Below are 12,250 nucleotides of genomic sequence, written 5' to 3'. Positions count from 1 at the left end.
GTTTAGGTAAGCGCCGTGGGGAGGACGATTGGCCGGTGCGGCGATTGTACTGCGCAGGCTGCACGAAGCAGGCGAAGGCCCATTTGGACAGCTCGCGCGTGCTAGCGCTGTCAGCTGCGTGCAATTTGTCTGTCCGGACTGTATGGGCGAGCGAGAAAGGCCGTTGTGTGTGCGGGGCGTCGGGCAGGGGTCGCTTGTGTGGGGGCAGAGTTGGATTGTGCTGCAGCCGCCCGGCGACCAAGCTGGATTGGGAGCAGCGAGGAGGGAGAGTCGCGGGGGAGAGGGGGCTCGCGCTGAGCCTAGAACGACGGGGACGGGCGGCTAGTCGGGTGCCTGAGAAAGAGAATGACAAGGATCCGATCTCAGCGGCTGTGGGTTTTATCGGGCAAGCCTTGTGACCAGACGAGCGGGTCGACACGAGGACGCCCTGCCCGTCCCCTCGGCTCCCGCCTCCTCCCCCGGGCGAGCGCCGGCCAGACAGAGTTTGAGGGCGCTCTTCCATTCTCCAGCGCTGCCCACTTCGTCCGCACCGCTCACGCGCACGGACACCGCAGCCCAGCGCCCTGATTGCGCTCTGCACCGGGCGGGGGCGCGCCCGCTTCGGAGTGGTGCGAGCTCGTCCGGCGTGGTGAGACTCTGCGGGGGACGCGGCGGGACGCCCGTCATTGCGCTGACAAGGGAGCTAAGGACGAAAATTAAGAATACCGAGCGGTTACGTGATGGGACAAGGCTGTGTCTGGCGACGCAGGGGACTAGACGCGTATGGAAAGGTGGGGGCGGTGGCCGGGGGCCCGGGCGATAAGGGGAGTAAATAAAGGAAAATAAAGGAATCAACGAAAGGAAAGTCGCACGGTTGTTGCCCAGCGCCCTGGGGTACATATAGTGTCCCTCTCTTCCTTCTCCCAACAACCGCCCACCACTCCCCGTCCGCGTCCGCCTCTCTTTCGCACTCCCCCCGTCCAATAAATAATCACTCTGCACCTCCACCAGCCGCTTCATGCCCGACGCTCCTTCCAGCCCCCGCAAGGTGGTCTCCTCCGCCTCTACGCAGGCCCGATCCCAAAAGAAGCCCGGAGCGCCCAAGCCAAAAGGCGCCGTCCGTGCTAAGTCGGGCTGCTACACCTGCAGGATCCGTAGGAAGGTTAGTCCTCGAGGCGCTCATCATCGTTCTCCTCAATCTCTAACCCCGATCTCCCCTTCCGCGCCTTTTCCCTCCTCTTCTCACAACCGCCACCTCATTCCCCTCTACCCCCACGACAAACAGAAATGCGACGAGCAGCCCAACGATGATGGCGCCTGCCAGACCTGCGTTCGCCTCAGGCTGCAGTGTCTCGGTTTCGGCGCGAAGCGTCCAGAGTGGATGAGGGTGAGTCGTCGCTTGTCAATTTTCACGCTGTCGAGATAGGGGCTGACTCTGCCCGATCCTTGACGCAAGGAGAACAACAGCGTCACTGAGCTCCGCGAGAAGATCAAGAGTTTCCTTGCTTCGCAGGGCATGATCAAAGGGCACTCGGGCTCGGGCCCGCGTTCCACAGACCAGGACCCTCCCGTCCTCGTCCTCGTCGACTCCCTCCACACGTCGCCCTCGAGCCCCCCCACTCCCACCCTCTCCGCTACCTCCTCGAGCGAGGGGCCACGACCTCCCCACAACGGCATGAACACCTCCTTCGAGCGTGCCCCTGCCCACTACACTACCATGCCCCCGGAGCAGCAGCAGTATGGCCACAGTATGTACCCTCTTAACTTCTCGCCTACATGGTAGTGAACTCTCGCAGACTGGCAGCCTGCCATTCCGGAGCTGGGACACGATCCCGCCATGAACCGAGGCCCCATGCTGCCGAACGTGAACGAGCTCATGTACCATCCCTCTGCCCCCGCCCCTCAGCCTCAGCCCCAGCCCGCTCCTACTATGATACAGTCTCCTACCTCCATAGTTTCTGCTTCCTCCTCCTGTAAGGCGCCGTACCGTTATTAGTGTATTATGAATGTATCATGATTAATGCCCTCCTCTGTTGGCAGGGCTCCCTCATGTTGGTGGATCATATTATCCGGCGTCGACCACCATGAATTCCTCAATATCGGCTCCTACATACCTGCCTTCGACTTACTACAACCACCCGCATTCGCAGCTGGCGCAATCGTACAACCTCGATCCCAACACCTTGTCTGACGACGATGTTGACCATATCGCGAGTCCGGAGAGTGCGCAAATGCCTATGCCCATGGCTGTCAACGGTCTCGGTCTTTCCATTCCGTCGGAACAAGGACGTCTCATCCAGCACTACCTCGCCCGAGTGCTGCCAATACAGTATCTCCTCGCCGACGACTCCATCAAGCACTTCATGATCAAGCTCATCCAGACCAGCGCCGAGGCTCGAGACGCGGCATGCGTGCTCTCCGCATTGCACTTAAGCCTAAGTTACCCGGCGCAAACCACGGACGCTAACATGATCTTCAATCGAGTGCAGTTGGCCGTCGCGAACCGGCGGACGCAGTACACGGAGGGCGACGCGATGGCCGGCCTCCACATTGTCTCCAGCTTCCTCTTCTCCGGCGGGCGCGGCGACTGGGCGTTCTGGCTCGGGATCGCGTGCGAGTACGTGCAGGCGCTGCTCAACGCGCCGCATTTCTACGGGCCCGAGGACGCGCTGCGCAAGTGCCCGGAGAGCACGCGGTTCATCATCAAGACGACGATGTGGTTCGACGTGCTCGCGAGCGTGACGACGCAGACGGTGCCGCGCTTCCTGGAGGTGTACCGGCAGCTGTTCGCGGCGCAGGGCGCGTACATCGGCGACCCCGCGGCGAGCGCGCCCGAGATCTCGATGCTGCCCGTCATGGGCTGCGAGAACAAGATCGTGCTCGCGATCGCGGAGATCTCGAACCTCGCGCACTGGAAGGAGAACCACCTGCACCGCGGCACGCTCAGCATCCCGGACCTCGTCCACCGCGGCGCGGACATCGAGGAGCGCCTCCTGGGCCCGTCGTCCCCGCAGCCGCTCGCGGTGCCGCTCCAGCCGGGGATGTACGGCCCGCAGGCGCTGCAGCACCCGGTGTCGATGTACGCGCAACACGCGGGCGGGGGCGGCGCGACGGAGGCGGAGGTCGTGCAGCGGCGGCGGCTGACGAACGACATCTTCCGCGCGAGCGCGAAGGTGTACCTGCACACGGTGCTGTCGGGCGACTACCCGGCGTGCCCGGAGATCGTGAACGCGGTGACGGAGACGATCGACGCGCTGAGCCGGATCCCGATGGACGCGCCGTCGGTGCACCGGAGCGTCGTGCGCAGCGTGGTGTTCGGGATCTGCATCAGCGGGTGCCTGACGGACGACCACCGCCAGCGCGGGTTCCTCATCCGCATGCTCGAGTACCAGCAGCGCGAGTCCGTGGGCAACGTCGGCGAGGTCAAGCGCCTCATGCAGAACGTGTGGGAGCAGCGCGACGCCGAGCGCGACGCGGGGCGTTACCGGCCGACTGACTGGCGCAGGGTCATGCGCGAGAGCAACCCCGACCTCCTCCTCCTCGTATAGAAGACCCGATCGCGTTCACGCTCCGGCCACCTCCACACACACACAATCGTCGCTCCGTTTTTCCATCACATTCATCCCCTTCTCTCTCATCTCTCTCTCTCATCTCATCTCCCTCCTCGTTCTGGGTTTGGATTGCTCTCTACGCACGTTGCTTTGATCGCGTCTACTATGCTTACTGAAAAACCGCATCTTCCACAGTTCCACAGCCACCGCACCACTGTAAAACCATATTACCCCCGCACAGATACCAGACCAGTCCGTCGTCCCCGTCGCTAGGCTTGCCTGGTCCCACGCCCTACGAGTCGTCTATACAAAGCCACAGAGAGTACTGCCCGGTCTGCGCTGCTCCGTCCGGCTGTGCTGCTGCCTGCCTGCATGTATGTATGTATTCTACTCCTGCCTATCGTACGCCTGCCTGCACCTTTCCTCACACCCGCTATATTGCACCGTAGGATCCTGCGCCCCACGCGTCGCTTACGATCTGCCCGCGCTACCATTGGCCCGCCCCTGCCTTCGAACTTCTTCCCTTTCATTCCGCGCCAAGTTCGTCTCCCCCTTCCGTCTTCAGCTTCCTGCCCTGCCCTCGCCTCGCCCCGCACGCCCCGTCCGTGACCCCCGTCTCCCCTCAGAGCCACCCCACCCCCCACGTAATGTGCTTCGCGTCCCAGCCACCTGCCCGCGCACACCCCCGCTTCGATTCCTTGTAGCGTACCGCCGCGTGCCCGTTGAACCTTCTCCTGTACCTGCTTCTCTCTCCGAGCACCCGTTCCCGTTCCCTTTCCAGCGTCCGACAATGCTGTGTCTCTGGCTCCGTGCCCCGTGCCCGCCGCGCGAGGCGAGTCGCCGTGCCAACTCGGGACGCCTGCAGGCGTGCGAGCGGGGCGAAGCGGGAAGAGGGAAGAGGGAAGGAAGGCGCGAAGCGGCCGGCCGCGAAGGGTGGGAAGCTGGGGTACGCTGCGCGCGCGAAGGCGAAGTTAGGGCCGGTGCGCCCGTAGTAGTAGTGGGGCGGGGCTGGGCAGGCTCGGGCTCGCGAGCCACGAACGGCAGCGCGGGCGAGCGGCGGTGATGCTGCAGAAGCTCGGGCCACTGGCAGACAGACATGCTGGTGGAGGATGCGCGTGAGGTTTTCCGCCCTTCTATCGCGTCGCGCTTCTCGATCTAATCGGATGGCCATCTTCGCAAGGCTTCTTCGCGCGACCCCGCGTTCGCCTTCGCGGCACGCAAGCAGCACTAGTCTCCGCGCCCCGGGCAGAGGGAGACAAACGCAGACGCGCAGTGCAAGTGCTACGGACGAGGAACGAGCTACCGAACGCCGCCGCGCGCCGCGTGAGTGCGCCTCAGCTCGGCTGACGATGGACGACTTATGCAGCCTGCCTTTCGCAGGGCGCCGATTCCCATAGCGCAGCCTCCAGCCGGGACCGACGCCGCGGAAGCGCACCGTGCTCGGTGCGCGTCGGCCAGACCTCGCACTCACGCACGTCCGGCCTTTGTGCAGCGCAGAAGGCCTACGTCATATCCCCGGCGCTGCGTCGCTGCATACGCTGCGAAGACGGGCGCATGCAGACGCGCGATTTCCGCAAGTATCGCGCTGTCGGGTGCGACGCCGAGCCTCCGGCTGGGCGTCCTCGTTCGGGCTATAGAGGACCTCTGTCGGGAGCGTTCATTGAGTCGTCGTATACAACGGTCGCTGACTACATACCCGGCATAGGTGTGCATTCTGTTTCTGCTCGCGCTCGGATGCTGGAGCTGAGAGCTGCGCACTGCGGCGGAGCACGGGCACCTCCTCCCGACGCGAACTTCTGCAAAACTCGCGCCAGGACCCCGGACCGCCGCTCCTCGACGTCGTGCACGGAGGGGCGACGCGTGCCCTGCGCGTGGCGGGCTTCCCGTGTGGACCGCACGTCTCGAGCCAGGTACGTCCACCCCTCCCTGCTCGATAGGCTTGCTTTCAGGACACCGTGGTGCCACCCCCCGCTCTTCCGCCCGCCTCGTTGCGGGGCGCTGGGAAAGCCCTGCCGGCAGCCTGTCAGTCAGCCATCCCCTCTCCCCTTCGAGTTACACCGTGATCCAGGGGGGAGAAGAGTGGGCCGACGTCTCGTAACCGGGGCCTGCGATAGCGTCTGTGGCGGCCCCTTGCGCCTTGGGGAAGTCGCTTCTGGCCGCCGCAGATCAGGAGTGCTGCCAGAGAGTGCTGCGAGGCGCGCGCGGAGGCGCTGATGTGCATCAGCGATGCCGGGGCCTGCGCGGGCCTCGTCCCACTGGCGCATGACCGCCGTCTGTATACGCAGACGCAAACAGCACTCAACGAGCGGGCCTCGTGCGCGCGGCGCGATACGGCAGGGCTCGCTATTCTTGGCGCGCGCCGCGTGTGTTCGGGCCTATTGTGTTCTGGGGAAATGAGGAAACGGGGAAATGAAAACATACGCACGTACGTGTTTTCCGCACTCTAAACTCTAATGTACATATGCGTCCTAGAGCGCGAAGCTCCGCTTGGATGACGCGGCGTCTGTGTCATATCGCCGTGTGCTTCTCGTGTATTTACGAAAACGCAGAACGTGTCGCGTAATAAACACGGGCAGTAGATCCGGAAGCACGTCTCCACCAGAGGCCATGGTACCATATGATATGCAGCACCACCGACCCCACGCCCGCAGCACCCCCTGTGCTGGGCCCGCGCGTGCGTGAAATTCGTCGCACCCGGCGAAACGGAGTCCGCACTTGCAGTGTCCCGTCCACGAGCGAAGCCACGGCGGGATCAGGATGGACGAGCAGCGCATCACGCCCCATCTCCGCGAGCAGAGACAATCGTTATCGGCTCGCCCGCCAGGCGCCCAGCACTCCCCTCCCGCGCGCCCTCAAGGTCGCACAGAGGGGGCTCCGGGCTCGAAGTACAACAACCGCCATATATGGGCAGCCTGCATCGCCCCTCCGCCCCGTCTGATCGCGCGATCGGGCGCCTGGACGCGGTGCACCCCCGAGGCCCCCTGCAATTGAAGCTCGCGCAAAATGGACGGCGGCGGAACAGTTCTCTTTGGGCAAAAACGAACGGGTGGGTGACTATCAAGCGAACACCCAGCGATCTTGATTGCAAGTGCCCGTTGTGTGCGAGGACCCCCGATAATCCCTACTGAGGCCTTTTCCCGGCGGACCCCTTTTGGGTCCGTTTGGTCCGGACAGCTTGGCGACCCTCCATGGGCCATTTTGGTCCGGATGGTGCTCAAGGCCTCCCGAACGGCCCTCCGGTGGTCCGGACAGCGTACAAAGCCTCGAAAAATCCCCGAAAATGGTAATAAATGTCTAAAAAATTCCCAGGGGCCCGTTTTTGCTCTGATACGCGGAACGCGCCCGGGGGCATTTGTTTTCAGCAAGTCGTCGTTTAAAAGCGGTCAGTTACGAACTTACATCACTTTGTATGCTAAGCGCTGATAAGCGCTAAGCTTCCGCCGCCATCTGTCCGGACCACGACCGCATAAGGCCTCCTCCGGGGCCCCCCAGTGGTCCGGACACTGTACATAGCCTGTCCGGCCCCGGAGGCCCTTTTTGGTCCGGATTGTACAAGGCATACCCCCGCCGGGACCCCCATTTTGGTCCGGACAGGTGAAAAGGCCTCAGTAGGGATTATCGGGGGTCCTTGTGTGCGCCGTGCGGACCTCCCCCAGCCGACTCCGAAGGACATCGGAGGCGCCGACGCGCGGGCGGCTGCTGCAGCCATCGAAGTTCTGTTCTATAGCCTGAGGTTACGTGCGCAGGATCATATGCCCCGTCGCCGTTCCTGCGATGGTCGATCGCCCCGTGCGTGCGCCTGCGGGGCCTGCGGCAGGGCGAGAAGGCGGGGGGCTGGGCGCCTGCGCGGTGAGAACGCCCGACCAGCATCGGACGCAGAAGCCTCATCTCGCCCAGACTGGCGCCCGGAACACACGCGCTTCCCTCAGGGCGTCCGAGTCGCTGCTCCGCGAGCCCCCGCCGCCGTGCATTTCGCCGGGCTGAGCGTAACAGCTCGCGAGAGGCTGGGAGGGAAGCCGGGTATGTATGTCATAGGGCATTGGCCCTGCGGGGCCGGGGCCTGTGCGGCGGAGATCAGGCGCACGAGGCGCGTGGAAGCACCCGTCGCACGCGCGACGGTCGATAGCCCTTCCCTTCACCAGGTGCGGCAGCTGCAGCGAAGCCTGGCGAGGGCGAAGGCGGAGGCGACGGTCTTCTGGGCCACCATGCGTCACGCTGCGCTGCGGCATCGAAGTCGAAGGCGGAGGCTCAGGCGAAGCTGCCGCACGCACCGTGCCTAAATATTAAGTGTATGTGGTATCCGGATACCGCGCGACGGACGGCGCCGGGCCGTACGAGCCTCGCGAGGGACGATCGCCCGTAATTCCCGCTGTGCACGGAGGATTGGGGGCTGGCTTATGAGGGGGCGTACAGCCGATGTGTGATGGGCTGCCTTCAGTCAGCGGAGGGTGGTCGTCCGGACGGGGGTGTAGATGTGCGTTACCGGGATATCGACCGGAGGCAGGCGTGCTCGCGTGCAATATTACTTACGCGGCCGTGGGGCTCCCCCGGCTTGCGGACGAGCTGTAGCGGTAAGACGGAAACTTTGTTGGGGGCGATGGGGTCGGCATCATGGGCGACGTATGCTTGAGGCATCCAGGAAGAGCGGTCGGGGAAACGAGAGGGACACTTTGCCATGCCTCAAGATCGTGCTATACCCGAGTCGGATGAAATGTGCGCTGCGGGAGCGGGAGGACCGTTATGACCCGACCGCACCCCCGCGTCGCCAATGTGCCTGCGGCAGCACCAAAATCAACACCGACGCAGTAACAGCAACGCACCTCGATGTGGATATGCCACGTTGGCCCCGCCGGGGGGATGGTTGCACGGCCGTCGGTCGACCTATAGGAGCAACGAAGTGGCCACATCTGATGATGATATTGAGCTGCGCCGAGCGTCCGACTCGCAGCGAAGAAACTCACGACGGTGCAAATCAGAACTACGGTTGATCTCGACTGAGAGCGGGTGCGACGGCGCCGTTGCTGGATACTGGGCACGGTTCTTCAGACACTGAGACAGCATCGAACTTGAAGGCCGTCGTTGGGGGTTGGGGGTCGAGTAGTTGTGGAAGGGAAACAGCTGTCGTAGTGCTGCGCTGCGCATGTGGCCCCATGGGAGCCGTGGTTTTTCCCGACGTCCACGGCTCCTATAGACATACTGCCGACTCTGCGGGATTTGCTGCGTCAGCGAATATAGTTGCAAGCATGGGGGAGCAGTAATAACGCGCCTGGCTGCGCTTGCCGACGTCACCCTGCCTGTCGAATTAGGTAACAGGCGGGGGGAGGCCGTCAAACCCGACAGCAGGGCGACATCACTGGCAGCGTCAGGTGTGTGTTGCGAGGCCTCGGTGGGGCGTCCGTGGGCCTCCTGGGTCTGTCCGTGAAAGCCGTGAGCTCCAGGGTAATTTCGGGTCATGGATAATGCACAGCAGTGACTACCGTGCACAGCTGCAGGGGGGAGTTTGACTGCAACGAACGGGGGGTCAACTCGGCGCGCGCTCGCACCCCTGTACGGTTGTTGCTGCCGCCCTGCAAATCTCGTAACGTAGGCAGGCGTGCCGCGCAGGGACTTGAGTGTGCCGGTGCGTTCTCCATGTTTTTCTGTTTGACGACATGCTGAGTTGCCGGCCAAAGCGCCGCATGGTGAGTCAAAAAGGCCTGGATTGGCTGTTGCTCCTGCCGGTGCGTTTCAGCACGTACCACCGGGTGCAAGATTCTATGATGAGCACCACCCACACAAAAGATGCGTGGCCACTTACGTGACGCGCACCGGGTGGCTGGAAAAAATGGGGTCCACTGACTCGGAGCGGATCGACGCGAGGACGGTGGAGACGGGAGCGAGGGTTACGGTGGGGGAGCGCGGAAGCTTGGACAAACGTGGATCTGGTGAGAACGCGGAGCAGCCAAGGACGGGCATTGGACCTACTGTGCTGATATTTCCGGGGCGCATTTCCAATGTGTCTGCGTTTCTGCGTTTTGCGTTCGCTGCGGCCCATCATGCGCCGCCGGGATCTGCTGCCCTCTCGTCAGCGCACGGTGAAGTATGACTCTTAGGAAGAGATAAAGATACGGTACTGAATGTGATCCAAGTTCCAGGCTCCCAATAGTGCCGTACTAGGATGCTGTCACATACGCTAGGCTAGCCTCACCCACATTAAATGAAATTTAACCATCTGGCACGCGACGCCCGCGGAAACCCCACGACGATATACGCATATCCCCAAAACCTGTCCTCGGCGATCCAGCATATCTGGCAGGCCTTGTTCTTTTCCATGATCCTCAGAAGAGTGCGCCCCGCCGCACTACCTTCGCGTAGCCGCCCCCCGATCGGGAATTTGATGATTTCAGAAATCAGGACGGGCCTGGCGACGGCGTGCGCACGCGCGCTCTCCGATTCGGAGGCGCGAAGTCGCGTCTTTTGGCAGGCGGCGGCGACGGAATTGGCGCATCGACGCTAGTGTGGCCCGGCTCGGTTGCGGCATCTGGGCAATTTGAAGCGGGCCTCTCTGATAGAAGCCCCAGCGGAGATCCCGGGGAGCGTCCCTTCGGATTCGTAGGGGCGGTGGCGCAGCGATTGAACTTGCCTGCTATGTGCGCGGCGGTAAAGTGTCCACGAAACCACGATACGATGCGGCCCACATCACGAACCAGCGAAGTCGATGGCTGTCGATGTTTGCATCCTCGTCGAAGTTCGCGTGGCGGTACGTCTAGGGGCGATGGGCGATGGTGCTGGCCAGGATCGGTCTCTGAAACGCCCTCCGTGTTGTCGGGGGCTCATCGGGGCGTACGCGATAGGGAGTGCGAAAGCGGCCGGGAGCTGTGCGTGCTCGTGACCGAGAGTGCGGTGTGCACAATTGGAGGCGGAGGGGGGCGATGGAGGGCCTATGTGAGCCGGGCGCCGCGATGGCCGACCCACGAAGGTGATGCGCCTGCGAATTCGACGGATCCGCCGTGCTCAGCTGGCGCACGCGTGCGCACCCGACGCGCCGCGCCCGTACCTCACCTCGCATACTGTACCCACTGGACGCGCGCCCCGCGGCGACGCGGTAGGGAACGCGAATGGCTCTGGAGAGGAGGGAAGAGCAGTTCTGATGGATCTTGCGTGGTCGAAGTTGCGAGGAAGGGGATGTGTTGAACTCAACACTCGCACACCGCCACATCGTGCACGGAGGCGCGTTGTGATGCGTCAAGTTGGGTTATGGTCAGGGCTGGTGCGTCGGCGAACAGGCACGACCACAGCCGCATCTCTGCCACATCTCCACCCCCACCCCCTCCGCCATGCCCACATCCCCGCATGCGGCCATCCGAGCTCTGCGTTGCTGCAATTCGTGCTAGAATGCGCGGGAGCGAGGCCGACGAGAACTAGCTAGCCGGGGGGAGTGACGTTTTAGTCGAGATTCGGCGAATCGCCTGCCGGGTTTGGCCTCCGAGAGCGGATCACATTACATAGCTTTTTCGCGGGCTCGAGGCAGTCGGTGCGAGCCTCGAGGCCAGCTGAGGAGACGTGCCCGCAGACACAACTCGACGTCGACTCGCCCGCCGCGACAGGGTTGCTGGAGCTCCTATGACACCGAAGCCACGATGTGTATGTGTAGTACGTAGTCGGGATCCGTCGTTCTCACTGCTGCCACGAGGACCAGTCACAATTAAAGCTGCTAGATGGGACGGAGATGGATGGACGGGCGATTAGCTCTAGCTCGGCCATGGGGAGTGCGAGGACCAGCTATGGCACATTACAATAGATGAGATCATCATCACCATCTGCCACTGGGAAACACGCCGGAGGTAGTACTGCGAGCAACGAGATGCACCACTGGAGACGGAGTGGACGGCGGAACCCGCAGGTTTTGGCCCGTTTCGGGCATGGATACCGTTCTCGCACGTCCCCGTTCCGACACGGACGGCCCTCGTCCGGCCAGATCGATCCAGGTACGCTTCCGCACAGAAAGAATGAAGCGTGCGCACTCCTCCGTGGCGGTGAGCGTTCGCTGCATACGTACTTGCGAGCTCAAATATCCGGCCAAGACATGACGCGCCTCGAGCAGCCACCTCGCCCTCCGCGACGCTGACGCCAGCTGCGCAGATATGGGATCGCCGAGTAAGTACGTCGTGTACACTGATGTCCCAATAGGGGTTACCACTAGCACTCCGGACATTGGACTCACCGGGAGCGATAGAGCCGCGCGCAGATGGCCACCATTGGGCGAGCAGAGTCAGTTGGCTGTTGGAGGAAGCGGAGCAGAAAAGTGACATGTCGATGACGACGTTCGTGATGTTCTGTGGGCAGAGGGGCGACGCGCGAGAGCAGGCGCACACACCTGTCTGCCAACGTAACATTCGCTCCGGGAACCAAGGAGGTTTGGCTCATGCCTGCACGACGCTAAGACATCCCCGACGGCAAGGCCGCGAAACCTCTTCCGCGTGGCCCCCATGGTTCTTCGGTGAACGCGCACGGCTCGCTGGTAGGTGCTTCCGCAGCACCGCATCTCGGCAGTATGAACGAGAGAGAGGAGTTCGTGGAGAGAACGCAGGAGAGGCGCGCGCCTGGATGTGCGTCCGTGACCAAAATCACGATGCGCAGGCTGGGGAGGACGTGAGACGGGGCGACGAGGGATCGGTATCGGTGCTGTGCAGCTGGTGGGCGAATCTCGATTGGGCCGGAAAGGAATATATTGGAATAAA

General features: G+C 62.9%; 1 protein-coding gene across 1 annotated transcript; it reads left to right on the top strand.

Moving 5' to 3' along the window:
* Window positions 1-997: 997 nt before the first annotated feature.
* TRAVEDRAFT_125655 (uncharacterized protein) lies at window positions 998-3,527 on the top strand (the record flags this gene model as incomplete). The annotated part of the gene is made up of 5 exons (XM_008041325.1): window positions 998-1,141; window positions 1,265-1,366; window positions 1,436-1,727; window positions 2,020-3,002; window positions 3,096-3,527. 5 exons carry the CDS (start codon window positions 998-1,000, stop codon window positions 3,525-3,527), a joined length of 1,953 nt encoding a protein of 650 aa, XP_008039516.1.
* Window positions 3,528-12,250: the final 8,723 nt, after the last annotated feature.

The sequence above is a fragment of the Trametes versicolor genome (assembly GCF_000271585.1).
Source record: "Trametes versicolor FP-101664 SS1 unplaced genomic scaffold TRAVEscaffold_7, whole genome shotgun sequence".
Classification (NCBI taxonomy): Eukaryota; Fungi; Basidiomycota; class Agaricomycetes; order Polyporales; family Polyporaceae; genus Trametes; species Trametes versicolor.
This window is presented reverse-complemented; position numbering and strand designations above follow the sequence as displayed.